Source organism: Pleuronectes platessa, chromosome 19 (assembly GCF_947347685.1).
Source record: "Pleuronectes platessa chromosome 19, fPlePla1.1, whole genome shotgun sequence".
Taxonomy (NCBI): domain Eukaryota; kingdom Metazoa; phylum Chordata; class Actinopteri; order Pleuronectiformes; family Pleuronectidae; genus Pleuronectes; species Pleuronectes platessa.
In genome coordinates this window covers 16,835,478-16,852,977 of record NC_070644.1, presented here as the reverse complement: position 1 = coordinate 16,852,977, position 17,500 = coordinate 16,835,478, and the positions used below count along the sequence as shown (strand labels likewise).

The following is a 17,500-nucleotide window of genomic DNA, read 5'->3' as shown; positions in this document are numbered from 1 at the left end:
CTAAAAATATGAGTATAGCATGTCATCTTTAAAAAACAAACATTCATGTGTATGAAAATGCTTCATGTCAATTTGTGTTACTGTTGTTTCCCCTGTGGATTTCTGCACTGCCAAAACGCTTTGCAGAAAATCACACAGGCTAATAGACTAAGTGTAGTGCAGTTGCTGCAGTAGACTGAATTGTCAGCAGTTGATGTCATGTGTAATTTGACATCGTTATTATTACTTTCCGTGCAGCGTGGCCCAAAAATGAAAAAAAACTAAACACAAGCAGGATAAAGTAATATATTCAGGACACACATTTTAGAATAGAGAAGAATAAGAATACAATTTATCACATGAATATATGAAAATATAAATTCAAATGGACAGTAAACACAACACTAAGTTTTAGTTTACTTTATGTCGTGGAGCTGGGCCCAGGCTGAACACATTCTGGACTCTAGACTGGGATCAAACCAGTGTGCAGCAGTCGTTTGTGTCTTCTTAACCTTCATTAATACTTGCACTGCACTGAACATAATGCTTTAAAGGCCCAACACACACTGTGCACATGGCTTTAATCGCTGTTTCTCTTATGTCGATATTTCCGTAAGTGGGTGTTAAAAAATCTGGAAAACACCAGAGAGCAGGAATCCGACTCACTTAAAAGATCCATTCATGCCAAATGTGTTTAAAGGCTCTAATTAGGGAATGGAATTTATTTTTATTGCGAATATTAAAACTAGCTGCTGTAGTGTAATGCAGTGTAATGGGTAGCTGCAGCTCAAATCAAAGTCTCCGTCAAAGGGACAAGCATTTGCAGAATGTATTTCAAGAGACGTGATGCATCAGTGCTGAAAATGTATAGGCTGCCTCTATCTGGAGTGTCTCCACTTGACAGCACCGGTCATGTGGTTTTCTGGGATTTGAGCGAGAGGTCAACGGACCAATATCTCATCCGCTGAAAGGTTCCAGAACTCTACATAAATTACAGATGCCTTAAGAGACATTGAATTTGTTCCGTCCCCGTTTACGCAGCACTTACCATTTGAAACGTCAAACCTGTGTTTACTTGAAACCAGCGTTTGGATTATTCCAGCTCTGGTTGGCAGCGATCATTAGGGGATGTGTTTATGGGTTTGAACAGAAGTTGGGGGGGGGGGGGGGGGGGTTTATGGAAAGAAGAAAAGGGCCAGACCTGTCGTGCTCAGCCGAGGGGAACTCAGCTCTAATAGGCCTGCACAACCAGGAAGCTCTGAGATCTGGACGTTCAGATGGAATCGACAACCTGACGGCCAGAAACTCACACATTCACTTGTGCACACGAGCAGTTAAACACACATGTACGTGTAAACATGCGAGAAAACACACTATCCAGCCCACATGTCTCTGTGACATTTAGGGTCAACGCAGGAATTGTGTTGAGGAAGAGAAGAGAGAGGGATGAGTAGATTAAGAGAGATCGATGAGTGTCACACACATTTGTGTAAGCTGATTTTGTGAGTAATCGTCATTCCCTGCATTCACTCGCTAACTTATAACCTGAACTCGGCTTCACCTTTGACCTTAAACTCAATACATGGCAAGTCTTGAGCAATGCGTCTCTCACACACTATCAACCACCGTGTTTATGCAATGCTTCTCCAACTGTTAGACTCAAGCAGTAAATATGTTATCGCTCATTCAGGGGATGAATAAACAGCTGTAAATGACAGAGGTAAACAAAGAGGTCAAGTATTCAAAAATTGTCTTTTTTGGTTGATTTCATTTTCTTTATGCATAAAATCCAGCTTTACCATATTTGACCAATTACAATCCGATAAATGAATAATCTATGATACAAAAACCTTCATTTTGGAGAACTTTCACTTTTGTGACATTAAAACTTGAATTTCGTGGTAACATTAGATTTTCGGAATGTGTTTTAATTCTGTCTGGTCTATATGAGGTCAGCTTGGCTTGGTGGGTGTGGTGCACAGACAGCAGCCGCACAAACAAACAAATAACCCGGCTGCCGCATTCTGACAGTAGACGGTAAAATGCTTAAGAATAATTTCTGCAGGGCTCCGTGGGTGTGGTTGTGTGTGTGTGTGTGTGTGTGTGTGTGTGTGTGTGTGTGTGTGTGTGTGTGTGTGTGTGTGTGTGTGTGAGTTTGTGTGTGTTAATTGTCAGCTCCGTGACCTGCAGCCAGGCAACATTTGGCAGTAAACAGCCAAAGGTGAAGCCGGGTGTCACTGCTCGACTCTGTTGTGGTAACAAACAGAGCTCCAGACACAGACGGAGACATTAACGGCATAAACACATGTCTCTGTTGTTTATCTTTGAAACAGTTAATCCCATTAATGCCCAACAATCCCAGTAGGACGAGATGATTTGCACTCCTCACCCTGGTTGTCTGTGTGTATGTAATTTACCATGATGCAAATCAAAAGTTCTGAGATCTCATGTGAGGCCTCATGTAGATTGTGCATCTTGTTAACATACACACTGTGCAGGGGAGAACCACGTGTTTGTTTATTTGTGTTCAGCAGTCATCAAACACATCTCTTCAATATTAGACTCCAAAGTAAAGCTCCACTGGCTGCTGCTGCTGCCTGACACATGATGAAGAGGATGTTTTCTTTCTAACTCATGAAGCACAATGAGCTGCAGCTTGAAAAGAGTGGTTACACAATCTCCTCATCCAACTCTCGGTATGATACTCATTATATATGTATATATTCCTGTGTGTAATCTTAAATCTTTTGTGTGTTTTGCCTCCTCAGTCCAAAGCCATGCGAGAGCGATGGCTCCTCCAGGGAACGGGTCTGGAGGAAGAGAACGTACGGCGAACACAGCTGGAGCAGGATGAAGAAAAAGGGAAGAGGCTGGAAGGCCTGATACACAGGTACAGCACATGGATCTTTCTTTTTACCTCTTTTTTGGACGGGTATGTTGCAGTCGGTTGTCGGATGTAATACGTTTCCAGTGCCAGTTTGATCCGTCTGATAGTGACCAGATGGGAGCAGCCGAGAAAACAATAGCAAATGTTATCACATCTGTTTTTCGCTGCGCACACATCTGCTTTTCTTTCCAGCACAGTTGTGACTGAATGGAGATATTTCCTAAAATACCAATCATATTTTCTCCTCCTCGCCTTTTCCTCCAGTCATCAGCTCAGTGAGAGCCGGTGACCGGAGGCATTCTGTTTTTGGTTTGTCCATACACACTAACATCTGTCCAATCCTTCCGAGCATGATAATTTGCTTTAATGAAACTTGGCGACAACGTCCAGTTGGACTCATGGACGAGCTGATTGGATTCTGGTGGTTGAAGGTTGAAGTGACATCACGTTCTCGCCAATGTGATAAATCACATAGAATTTCATCACATCTGCCACAAACATTTACTCGGACTCAAGGATGATCTGATTAGAAATTGGAGGTCAAAGGTCAGAGGTCACCGTGTCCTCAGAATACCCTTAATCTCCTCGTGAACAGGTTATTTTAAGAGCGCCTCCCTTAGACTTGTGGATCAAGTGATTTAGTGGTTCAAAGATCAAGGTTAAGGTGAACTCAAAAAACATGATTTGAGCCTCATGAACAAGATATTTCAAGTTTGCTGTCACTGGGACAAATTAGTGGATTAATTTTCATGGGCAAAGGTCCCAGTAAGTGATGTCGACTGAAACTGCATCGCCATTTGTTTTGTTACATCCTGTCCAGATGGTCTAAATTGCCAATTCTTTAAAAAACTAGGTCACCACACACACACACACACACACACACACACACACACACACACAGTAACCTGAGAGAGGTCTGGAATCTATCAGTTCTGTAACCTCAGACCAAAATCTACATTTCTCATGTGCTCTAGTTTGAAAACAAACACCGAGAGCTACTGTTTGTAACGTGTGTGTAAAAGTCTCTAAAAACAGATATGACAAGTGCTGACAGGGGAGAAGTTGAGAGAAGTAAAGATCATAGGGAGAAGAAAGACGAGAAAGACAATAGAGACAAAGAGCTGGAGGAAGAGAAGAGAAGAGGGAAATGAAAATAGCCGAAAGTTAAAAGAGAGAAGACGAGCGAGTGAAAGCAGGGTGTGACCGGCTGTGAGGAAGAGAGGGAGATTTAGTGAAAGTTGAAAAAGAGAGTGATGTGATTCCGTGTGCACTTCCTGCGTTTGTGTCCCTGGGAGGAGCTTCCTGACTCCCATCATGCATTGCTGCGAGGTAGGCACTTCTGCCCGGATGAGGTTGGCACACGATGTGATCATTGAGTGAATAAAGGCTCAGGCACGATGATTCATATCCTTTTGCTATTTTACCCATTGGCAATCGGGTGAAAACAGTCACATGGCAGCTACTGGTCTATTTACATCTGTGTGGGACATGAACTTGCTCTTTTATGAATAAACAAAGGTGGGCAGTGAAAATCGTTGTATTTAATAAGCACCAAACATCTAATGGTGATCTTAACATCTGCCACCGTCAGCCTTGACTTCTCCCATGTGGCTAATGGAGAAGCTTGGAAATAGTCACATTTCCACTCAGGGTGGAAAAACGCATTGTTTGCTATAAGGAAAGATTTTCTGGACTGGTCCGAGGAGAAGAGTAATTTAATTTCTCCTGAGGGTGAAAGCAATTAATTGGAGTGATGAATGAGCCTTTGTTGTGTGTTTGTGTGTGTGTGTGATCCCTGTACATTTATGTGTATCGCATCCTGCCTGCACTTTGGTGAACTGTCGGCTAATCTCTCATTTCCTACATCAACAACATTTTAAAATGTACACATCTGCATTTCGACTTCCTTAAAAGATTTTAAAATGTGCGGGGAAATCAAAGATAGGATTTTTAGACTATAGCCTAAAGGATTGGAAACTAATAGAGAAAAACGAGTATAGAGGGAAAGCCAGCTCCAAATTAACTTACTGCATCAGGGGGAACAAATCTATATTTTAGATTTAATCATTTTAGAAGTCTCTGTAGTGGAGTGAATAAAGTGACAGATTAAAAACGCCTCTTGTTTGTTTCCAGCAGTGGGAGTATCATCAAACATGACATGCAGAATTATCCTTTCACATTTCACGTACTTGAGCGATGGCAATCAGAGCCGGCTCAGAAAATTTGACTCGTGGAGAGGCTCTGGGGTCAATAAGCATCAGTGAGTCACACACACACACACACACACCTCCTCCTCCTCATTTGTCAAATCTGTGCATGAAAGACACAAACTGTGTGAGCCGGCAGCGACTGTAACGTATCCCCGGCTCTGGAGTAACATCAACATCATGTGCCGACGTGAAGGCCGGGGTTAACACTGTCGCGCTGGTATAAACAGAACGGCAGTGAGCGGCCACAGAGGGAGCATTGTGTTGACCCGAGTACAGTTGTGATTGTGGAGCTGCTCTCGTGTGAGTCGCTTCTTTCAGCCGCTGAATGGACTTGTTGTGCGAACGTCTGTTTTCCGAGGGGAGATTGTGTCGTTTGCGGCTTTAATTGCTTACAAAGGCAAAACCACAAAGATAATTCTTTACTGTGCCGACTCTGTTTGAGGTCTGGTTCCACTTTTTTTTTCTCCACACTGTAGACTGAAGCCAAATCCTGCCTCATTCGGTCAGTGTGTCAGAACCAGGCAAACTGGAAAGAGTCTGAAATGGAAGTCAAAGTCCTGCTTTGTCCCTTAACAACAGACGGTCTGTGTTTCATACAGGACCAGTTTGCACCATGAACTGTAAATAAAGATGGACGACATGATGGACAAAAGTGAAGCCAAATCTTCTTGTTTGCCCCCTAGTGGCTGGCTGAAGAATACTTATAAAACCCTGCATCAAATGTACATGAAAGATACAAATTCGGAGATGGTTTCTGTCATTGTTGGTACTTCTCCAATACTTCAAAAGAATACATGTCTCTTTCTTACGTCTCACTTTCTGGAGGTTGATGCCTCCTTGCTGATTCAGCTATCCCTTGTTGTGTTATGGGCACAATCCCAAGTAATGATACCCTTCTCTCAACTGAGGCCAATATTTACTATTCATATATAGTGGTTACATATGAGTCACCATGTTGAAAACCAACCACAATCACTCACCCTGCGGTTCACTTCATGTGTGTGTGTCTCTGCAGTCTCAACGTTTTGCAGGGATCAGATAGCCGGGCGCTTTTCTCAAGAGTTCACAGCCTACAAAAGCAGCAGCAATGTTTTCCAAGCAATTACTTCTGTGGACCAGGGTCTCAGATGTTCACTGGTGAATTGCTTTAAGAGGAGCTCAGCTGTCAGGGTTTAAATTCTAGAGGCTTTCCCTGAAAACAGTCTTCTCTGGCTGGGAAACAAAGTCAAGAGCGTGTGTGTGTGTGTGTGTGTGTGTGTGTGTGTGTGTGTGTGTGTGTGTGTGTGTGGTATCTCAACAAACGCCGTCAGTTACACACATCTCAAACTTTGTAATCTATAACACAATGATTTAACTAAATTACCTCAAAACACTGACCTTGGGAAAGAAAAACTTTTGTTTTTGTGTGTGTGTTTGTGTGTTTGTGTGTGTGTGTGCCAGTGCCAGTGCATTGCAGGCTGAGGGTGTGGCATCTATATTTACACCATCCAAGAATATACCCTGTATCCCGGGCAACCACAGTCTTTCCACTGCTGATAGGGACAGCGGTGAATAGCTGGGACGATTGTGGACTCACTAGATTATTTGTGTGTATGTGTGTGTGTGTGTGTGTGTGTGTGTGACTGGAAGTGTGTGCAAACCCTCAATCATGTGTAAACCTGGATTTCCACATAAACTGCCCCTATAAACATTTCTGAAATAGACTTCAGCGTCCAAAAGCACAGAAGCCCGGACGTCTTGTCCTTCCCACTTTTATAGCGGTTAGTCCAACAACACCTGCACACGTGGACACTTTCACAAGAGAGAGAGACAAAGACAAAGACAAAGCTCTGTTATAGATGCTCGTATCGTGCTCTGAAGGACAGAGAAGGAAAGAGAGGGAGCAGCTGCATCTGTCGATGGACAACAAATCAAGTGCAACTGAGCTTTAAATGTACAAAGAAAAACTTGAATGACAGTAGAGCACAAACCTCCACCAGGGCCCAACAGTCACCTTGAATTCAATCAGGACTTATGGCCCCTGCATGACAGTTCTATATCTAAATCGATCCACCCCTTTGTCCGGAGGTACACCAACATACAATAAATGATTCCCTGGGAAGTTGGTAAAAAAACAAATTCAAAAACCTAACAATGTTAAAGAAAGAGAAAAAACTTCCTGGGTCTGACCCCTGATCCGGAAACTGTATTGGGATCTTCCCTGGCCTATATCACATCGCCCCCCATAGTTTTGTGGAAATCTGTTTAGTAGTTTTTGTGTCATCCTACTGACAAACCAACAAACAGGACGGGGTGGAGGTAAAAATGACAAAAGTCTTCATACTGTTCGCACAATCATGCAAACCCACTGGAAAACACGTTATACAAAAGAGGCGACAACAGCAGTGTCTTTGTGTGTGTGTGTAAGTCCAGCCTACAGTTGACCTGGAACTGTAAATCACATAAAGTGAGGGGCAAACAGAGCAACAGTGCGATCTTTGTGCAGGCAACTTCACACACACATACAGACACACACAAACCTCAGGTCATTGAGCCCGGAGAGCACAGACAGAGAAACAGAAAGAAGGACAGAGGGGATAGAGGCGGTTCCTCTCTCTGTTGTAACACGACTTGAGCGCAGAGCAACAGAGGGATGGAGAAATATCTGTGATCGTGCGCAGGAGGAGATGAGAAACTCTGCAGAGTGTGAAGAACAAACAGACAGAAGGAGAAGGAATGAGAGAGAGAGAGTGGCAGCAGCAGCAGCAGCAGCAGCAGTTTCACAGAGATCCCTATCATTACATGGACAGGCCAAGTAAACAGAGAGAGGGAAGCGGCAGCATGATGTGGCACTGACCCGACCCGTTCCCGCACTCGGCTACTTTGGGACTGCTGCTTGTTTAATTTTGCACAGACAGCTCCATGTCCATGTCGCCACCGTTGCAGGGGAACAGTGTGGGTTGTGTTTTTCTTCTGGACAGACACAGCAACAGATTTCTCAACTTATTTCGAGACGTTATGTGGAGAATTTTGTTTTGTTCATTTAGGAATAAGGGTCATATTTTAAGGTTGTACTTTGCAGCAGTAATACAAACTAGACACCAGTGCAGCAGTAGTATACTTATAATAAAATATTATGGGGCAACTGCGAAAGTCCCCTAAAAGTGGGTTTTCATCGCCAATAAAAACCTAAAATTGTTATTCTTGGTCAAAAGTTTTTGTAAATACAGTTAATTTGAATACCTAAGTTTAGAAACATAGGCCCCATGTTGAAAAATAAGGGGATTCCCCTTTAATATCCAGTATACTTCATGAATATCACATTATATCACATGTAGTTACCTCGATTTTAATAAGTAGGTACTTTAAGCAGATCTACATCCATCAATTGAAGTTATTGATATACCACATCTGATACTTTCTGATGTTATAATTTGCAAAACAGTGTTTTGATTATTTTTCTTACCAAGACGATATAACCTAATTAGCTTAGCTTAGCATAAAGACCTGGAAACAGAGGTAAACAGTTAGCCTTGCTCAGTCTGATGGTATAACGATTTATTTATGAAACATCAAATCTCTTCTTCTTTGGTTTATGATTGTGGGTGGTTGTGGCTCTTGGCCCAGCAGAGTAATGTCCCGAAGTCTTGGCCGGTTCCCTGCTCACACAGTTAAAGGGATCCTCTTTATTTGTTTCTGTTTATATGTGAGCTAAGAATACTATTCTTAATTCCCCTCGAGTCCTGCCACTGCAGTGACCTTATTTCTCCACAGGGAATCAGAAACAATTTCCTCTAATCTTGTCTAACTGTCGGTCAGTTTACCAGACCAGAAAACCTCTTTGGTTATAAACTGTGAGTTGCAGAGACAAATGCAGTCTGCAGGATGCCTGGGATCCAGAAGCAAACTATACTTATTGCAACCAGCAGCCCATTGAAGAGCCCGCGTATCGTGTTACATAATGTTCTAAGAATATTTGTCTTTTCGGTTTTGCAGTGGCAGTGTGAGAGCACAGAGATTTTTATCTGTGCAGAGAAGAGCAGCTCGGTTCACTTTGCTGTAGTTCAGCTCAGTGCAAACCCTTTTAGTGTGAATTCCTTAACCCCTGTGTGTCCCAATAATGAAGGTGACAAAATAATCTCTTTTAAAAGTTTTCATATCATATAATAAACCCATCTTACTTCATTTTAGCACTATTCTTTAGATTTAAGGCCCATTAAGGTCTTTCATCATCTAGAATTGTGGTTTCTTGTCTCATCCCAGTGGCAGATTTTTTTGCCTGATGCACAATAATTCCATTAAATCTAAGAATATTGTCAGTATGGATGTTTTTGTTGTGAATGTAGTTTGTGGAGTCTACTTTGCTTCACTCCTCATCAACAGAATCTATTTGAACTTGAGCCAATTACAAGTGCAATGAAAACAAACTGGAGACATGTAAAATTACTCCCAGTGTCCATGCTCAGATTCAGGATTTAAGAGCAAAAATACAACTTAAGTCACGTTGGACCTTTAAAACTATCAGATCAAACACAGCTTCCTGTTTCATTTTAGCTCCGAACCGGAGTCTCACTTTACAAGAACATGTAGGAGCTGTAGTTCAACATTCAAAAACCACCAGAGACATCGTACATTTGGTTTCTATCATGATGTCAAAACAAATCTCTTCAGGGAAAAACCGGTTGTGTAAACGCAGGAATAGAAAAGATACAGTTCACCGTCACGGCCGTTTCCTCCAACACAAACACAAAAGTCTCATCATTTTTTAGAGACACTGGAGGGTTTGTAATCTGGCTTTTATCATTATTTGACACTTTAAAGTCTTCTAATATAAGCCTGTTGAACTCTTCCTCTCAGCGCCAAGTGTCAACTGAAGACATTAGACTGAATGAACACATCTGTAAACATCAGACCAATTAAGTTACTATTGGTGGCAGAAACTACATTTAACATCTATTTCCCTTTTAAGCTTTTACAATGGGAGAGGGATTTTGTACGGAAACACCATTAAAATCATAATTACCCACAAAAGTGAACCAACAGACTCCACTTCCTGCTTTTCTCTTGTTACCTTCTCAGGTGAGCCTCTCAAACTAGAGGGGGGGTACCAGACAAATCACAGTGCCATCTAGTGGCTGTGGCACAAATAACATATTCTCCAGCACCTTGTGAGCTCCCTCTCATCACTGAGCTGTGTAAGAGTGACATTGAAAATACACACAAACTGCACAGGATTCATTCAAGTGACAGATTGTCCGTACACCTCTCATCCCTCCCGTTTCTGACGTGAACGGACTTTAAATCAAAACTGGGACTTGGCACTGGTCTGGTCTCCATTATTTATTTTAATCTAAATGTGCTGCAGATCGGAGCCTGAGGACAGAAACATGTGTAGCTGTCCAAATATTTACAGTCTGGACTGTATATTATTTCATCCTCAGAGAGCTGCTCTTGGTCTGGTACAAGAAAAACTGTTCCTAGAAAGTAAAATCACCAGAGTCACACACGAGTAGAAGTGGATAAATACACAATCGTCTATACAATTCAGACCATCTTCATCTTTTATCCGCTCAGTCTGTATCTGTACCTCAAACACACACACACACACACACACACACACACACACACACACACACACACAAAACCAGATGCCTGCTCTTCCTCCTCCTGCTCGTCCTCCTCCTGTGTGATGTGGAAAGCAGTTGCTGCCCACCCGGGCGTATCCACAGCAGCTGTCCTCTGGTTGGTGGACGAGGCGGGACGGTGACATCACTGGGTGTCTTTCAGGATTGCCACAGAGATTGAAACGCTCCCAGACTTCCTCCGAGGAAGCGGGGGACGCCGTGAGGTCATGGCCAATAGTCCGACACGCAACACACACACACATGCATGTGAACTATTCTGCAAAACGGAAAAACAGCCACAGAGGAGATTTAAGGTGTATTCATAATTGTTATCTTATTCTCAACATCTTTGCAGCTCCTTCATGTTGCTTCTTCTCTGTCTGTTCTCCTGTTCTAATCACTAGAGGGTGCCAGACACAAGCATGGCCCAGTGGGTTCATCTTTTGTCGACACCATGAGTGAGCTGATGCAATCAAATACACACTTAATCAAATCCAGTCTAAGGTCCCTTTCAGATCTGATATCAACATCTGAGTTGTCCCATCACAAACAGACAACACTAAGTGTTAGTTACAGTTCTGTAGGAAACTTGTGATGCTGTGGGTTTGTTGGGAGATGTTGGATTAACAGGTATTTACGCTATAATAATAATAGTATCCGTGTACTTTGGATGTTCAGATATTTGGCTCATACTTTGGTTCCTTACATTCCTCCTACTCTGTTCCATATCTTACAACCTGAACTTTTACCTGGTCAGTATCTTTCAAACAACAATAAAATAGCAGCTACATTTATAACGTGCCATCTTAAGGCGTAATGAGGCAGGATGAAATACATCCTCCTGCCATCACAAATCTTGCCTCTTGTCCATTTTGGCGAGACCTCATGCGGCTCTAAGGAAGCAGAAGTAAAATCCATTTCCAGCCAGAGAGGGGAAAAAGGAAATGAGATAGGGCAGAGCTGGGAAGAGCTGGGAAGAGTGGCCACATGGGAGGGAGCGGTGGAGAGACGTGGTTAGAAAAGAGACAGAGGTTAGAAAAGAGACAGAGGTGAAGGTGAAGAAGGAACACTCAGGGACAAATACATTCTCAAAGGTCTCATGTACTATTTCAAACTTTTTCCATATTTTTTTAAAACAGCACACGTGTCTGCTCCTGGTAAACAAACTGATTATTGAGTCAATAAGTATCATTTGTTCAAAATATGTTTTGTATCAAAGACCTCACTACTGCAAACCGTTCTGTTTTTAATCAAGAAGTTTATACTACGACATCTGAGTTGTGGAAGTGAATGATGCAACACTGCTGAAAAGCCACTGAAGCGCAAACACTAACAAAACAACTCATCATTGGTCCAATGTGGGTTTGTAAACTCCCCAAAGTTGAACATGAAGTTGAAAAATTAATCCACTAAAGATGGGGAGAGGACTCAGTTCATACTTTAGCCTGTTAGCCCGTGCATGCACAATACAAACAGCTGCCTGCAGATAAAGACACAATGAAAGTCTGTAGATTTTGTTTGTTTGATGGAAAATAACTTGGAAAGTAAAATGATGATGATTAAAGAAGTTATCGGCGTTATGAAGCCTACAATACTTTAAAAAGGATATTAAAGGATTTAATCGGCTTATTTTTCAAGTACTTCCACACGTCCTGTGCATGTAACATCTGGCCTGGAATGTGTGTAATGCCTTATAATTAAAAAACTAAAATGGGAGGTCCAGGCCCGGGACTCGACCTTCCTCTCACTTCTGATATTTCTGCAAATTCCCTGAAATCATTTCATTCATTATAATATGAATGTGATCTCTGTCTTTGCTTTTTAAATGTATTCCATGTCTGTGTACTTTTTTCTATGTTACCTGTCACATCATGCTTTCACTAAAGGTATTTTTACCCCATCGTACTATTAATACATTTCAAGCGGTCCACTTAGATAAAGCGAATGCACATTGTGCTGCAGCGCTTTGCAACTCAATCCAAGGTTGTGTAATTGTTTCTCATACCAACAACAAGGGTTAGAGTTAAATATAGGATGTACAGTGAAGCTTTACTGTATTTATTAATAACCACTGTATATATATACACAGACCTCATCCGAGACTGCAAATGAAAAGGTAACAGCTAAAGTTCTCTGATTTGTATTTGTGACTTCTACAGTATATTATTGGTATGAACGAAATAATTATAAACATTTTAATGCACAATTCGCTCTGATAAGCTGCTGTCTGTCTTCTGAATGAACTTTGGTTCGACAATAGTCCTCCATGTTGCTTTATTTATTATATTCATAGCAAATATGCTGAAATTGTTGTCGTTTAACTACCCTGGACTGTGGGGATTATTTTGGTCAGGACAATAGTTTAAGGGCAGAATCACATGAAGTCAATATTATAATAAGAAGCTGCTCTTGTGGTCGTTGTTCAGCTTTCTCATGTAAACTGCACAGTAACATTCAGCAGAGACAAACAAAAGTGACAGAAGCAGCAAATAAAAGCTTTACTTGTTGCTGCAGATGACGCTGACAGCTGCTCCTGACACGTGCATGTATACAATGCAGCATTTGGCTCAGATACCTAAGGACATAACTGTGTTTAAATGAACATGATTATGATGTTTGCATGAGTCGCTTATGGAATATTCCATTCATATTCCTGTTTACAAAGCACAGTCTGATTATGATGTTTGTACACATCGATGTCGCAAAGTGCTGCAGGATGTTTATTTGAGAATTAGACGTATACATGTTTACTTATTGTGACTAAGGTCAATATACCCAAAGTCTTAATTATTACTCATTCTGAATATGACCTTATTTGGGTTAAAGTCATATTCATGGCAGTGTCGTGCCATACTATGAGGAAACTGTTCGACATCCCAGCATCACGCTGCAGGAGATGAACAACAATGGCAGATGGTGAAGTGACAAGTGTGACCCATGTGGATTTAACTCGCCAAAGCACCAGGTTTTCAGGTTTCTTTTCTTAGCACCAATAAATCCAATAATATCCTCAGAGATCCCAGTTGGTACTTTGGAAAAATCATCACAGCTGCCACTTGAATTGGACCAATGCTCTAAACCTGTGCATCCAGAAAAACGTCCTCTAAAGAGCAAACACAGCCACAGCCAGTGCAGTGTGTGCCAGTTCACACTCATGGTCATTAATGCTGATATGATGAGGGAACCCTATTGATTCTGGACCACTGTGGGAAGTAGACCGCTGTTAATGGCATTGTTATGAACCATAATATCCCTCTCACACTCACATGGCCACACACACACACAAAAACACACACTGACGCACAAATTCCTTGTGTCCCAGAGGGGTGTACATATTCTGAAGTGTTGTGAGCGCTGGCAGTCGGCGAGGAAGCAACCGAGGTCCTCCTCCCTGACTGCTTCCTAGTATTGTTGCTACATCCATCCATTAAGTGTCCTTGCGTCCTAATGAATGTTTGTGATCTTGATCTGTCTGTGCGGGTCTGTGTGTGTCTGTGTGTGTGTATGTTTGTGTACATGGGACTATTTTAGGTGTTAATCTCAGGACTCGCTGCAGAAAAGATGACGCACTTGGTTTGATTGGTCGTGTTTAAATTTTTCTTAGCAGGGCAGATGTAGAGTGACAGGGCGTGGCTTTAATTTTTCAACTTGCTTCCGGATTTTAGGTGATGAATGAAACACAAAAAAACTACACACAATGACACTAACACCTTCTGCAAGTTGGATTTGTGCAGTGCAGGATGTATTGTGTGGATCAGGTCGTTCCTCAGCCTCCATGTCGGAATAATCTCACCGAGCAAGTCAGTTTTAATTATAAAAACATATCATGCAGAGCTGCAGAGTTTCACTGTCATCATTTTGCCTCATTTTTTCCTAACCTTTAAAAGCATTTATAATTTGCATTGAACAAAGGTCGTCACTATTAAACTATTAGACTCCAACATGTCCAACATCAGGCCAAGCTCTCAGCCAGATGTTCCTACAGCATTTCTGTCATTTCATGTTTCAAACATCTGGATTGTATCAGGTCAGAATTATACACTCGAAAAAATGTTGGTGTAAGTGCACCCGAGAGAGGCTGCGAGCAGACTGAACTCAGGTGGCCTGAGGTGAATGGGAACCAGATGATGTACAGAACAGTGCAGTGTCAATACTTCTGTCTTTGTAGGCAACCTCTTAAAGCTGAGGCATGCAGGGAGGACATGTGTTGCACGTCAGTTTAAATCAGTGTTTATTTGTCCTCGTGCAAATATAAAATCTTAATCTTAATCTGGATCCAGACCAGCACCCACACAACACTGATGATCCTGTAATCAATTCATTCCCTAATGTTTACTTTTCAGTTTCATTTTCAAAGAGCACAGATGATTTTTTGTTATCCCTCTTGATTCTGAAATGTCTCCGTCGTCCTAACAGAAGTTTTTTCTCTCCCTCTCTCGTGTTTACAGTCTGGAGTCTGACATCGTCACACTGGAGAGTGAAGAGTCACTGATCTCGGCCAAGGAGCAGGTTCTACGAGAACGACTGAAAGAGACGGAGCGCTCGATAGAAGACCTGCAGAAGGTAAGAGAACATGAACTACTCAGAACCTCAGAGAGCGACTTACTGCAGACTCTGAAATGAGTTTTCTTCTACTAAAATCCTTTGATATTCCTCTTGTGTAGCAGCGACTCTCCCCTGCTGTATATTTCTGAGCTGCTTGTTTAATTACACTTTAATAACGTTTTTTTTATTATTAGTTAGAGCAAATAAAAGCTGCCGTGGCGCCTTGAATAGATCCTTTGCTGCTAATTGAAAACACAAGTGTGCATGAAACAGGATCAATTGAGGGAGAAAAGACAGATTTGTGTTTACAAAGCAGAGTTGTTAAGTTTTAATTGCGTTGTAAATCATTGATTAAAACTGGTCATGTAGCTGGAGACGTTTCATGTTGAGGGGAGAAGCACCAACGAGTAATTAAATAACATTTACTTTTCAAACAGAGCTGGTTATAAAATTGAAAAGTTTCTGTGGTGCTCAAATTCTCAAAACTCTGAAAATTGTTTGTTTTTTAACAACATTCTTCAATATATGTTTTTTAACAATTATTTCAGAATAATAATAAAAAATTAAGATCTTTGCTCACACAGATTTGCTCTTGTTTCGTTTCAGAGTCTGATGGCCCAGGATGGAGGTATGAGCAATGACACACACACACACACACACACACACACACACACACACACACACACACACACACACCCACACCTACACACACACACACACACACACACACACACACACACACAAAACGCATTAAAAATGCACAACTCACTGGGATGGTGTATACCCCTGAGTTACCCCTGTTGTCATAGCAATGGGGTCCCTCTGTGTGTGTGTGTTTGTGTGTGTCTGTGTGTGTCTGTGTGTGTGGATAATAGTCTCGCTGAGACAAGAGAGACGCAGGCCAGCGCACGCTCTCAAACCCCTGCAACACACACTCAGCCATACACATATACAGCTGCACACAAACACACAGATGCACACACACATGCGCACACACACACACACACACCCCGGGTCAGCGAGACTATTGAGGCTCACACTCACACAAGGCCATGACTCTGCAGCCTGCAGCCGCTGGCTTTATCCCCCACCTATTCACCAACAAGCCCCGTAAGCCCCCGAAGCTTTGTTCTAGACATCACACACACAAACACACACACACACACACACAGAGCTATAATAAATACACAATTGCAGACACACACGCTTCTGCTGCATAAGCACTGGACCTCTAGGGTGCTAGAGTTGCCGTGGATACAGAAACAGTGGAGAGTTAAAGGGTGCGTGTGTGTGTGGGGGGGGGGGGGGGAGCTAGGGGCGGGCAAGGTCACTTAGGGGTGTGGTTTGTCTCTCTGTTTAGGGGCTGTGGTGTGTGTGTGTGTGTGTGTGTGTCAGGGTGTGGTTACACACCACTTAGCTTAGTGCGTGTGTGTGTGTGCGTGTGTGTGTGTGTTTGTGTGTTTGTGTGTTTGTGTGTGTGTGTCCCTCTCGGCCTCTCTGACCATGTGTCATTTCCCCTCCTGTGCTCCTGCTCACTAGATGCCACCTGCTGCATGTCCGCCCCCCTGTCGGACTGCACGGACCCCAGCCCCAGCCACCTCGGCCTGGCCACGCAGCCCCGGAGCGGCCCACCTGCCTCGGGAGAGCACGCCATACCAAGACCTGGTAAGACAGAGGGAGGGAGGGAGGACAGGATGGATGAGGGAGGGGAGGAAAGAGAGAGAGGGAGAGAGAGAGGGCGGGAGGAGAGGAAGGTTTTGGGACGCGGCCAAGTTGGATTAAATCTCACACACACACACACACACACATGGAGAGTGGATAGGTGAAGACACACACTTCTGGTCAAATATCATGTGAACTTCAGAAGTTACACATCTTCCACCTCCCAGGCAACACACTCACACACTCAACATGACACACACCTATCCAGTGTGTGTCCACATGCACTGTGAGCACATGGACACCAGGCAAAGAACCAAATTAGACAAAAATGTATACTGTAGTTCTAAAATGTATTATTATTAATGTCAATATTATTATTATTATTAGTAGTAGTAGTAATAGTAGTATTAGTAGTAGTAGTAGTAGTAGTGGTAATAGTAGTAGTGGTAGTAGTAATAGAAGTAGTAGTTGTGGTAGTAGTGGTAGTATAGTTTACTGATATTAGTATCAGCATTGTAATTAGTAGTAATTTAAAGTAAAGTATTTTATGTATCAGGTTCAATATATATTGATGCATTAACCTGATGAGACTGAAGTATCAGTATTCATATCAA

The 17,500-nt window shown here is 42.4% G+C and overlaps 1 protein-coding gene across 1 annotated transcript in view; it reads left to right on the top strand.

The window, feature by feature from the left end:
- The window catches only part of palm2akap2 (PALM2 and AKAP2 fusion), a gene marked incomplete at its 3' end in the record, with an annotated part of 28,043 nt that extends 11,154 nt beyond the window's left edge, over window positions 1-16,889 (top strand). The window contains 4 exon segments of the mRNA XM_053410704.1: window positions 2,748-2,869; window positions 15,128-15,242; window positions 15,831-15,852; window positions 16,764-16,889. Coding sequence (XP_053266679.1) covers window positions 2,748-2,869; window positions 15,128-15,242; window positions 15,831-15,852; window positions 16,764-16,889 — 385 coding nt within the window.
- Between the last annotated feature and the right edge of the window lie 611 nt (window positions 16,890-17,500).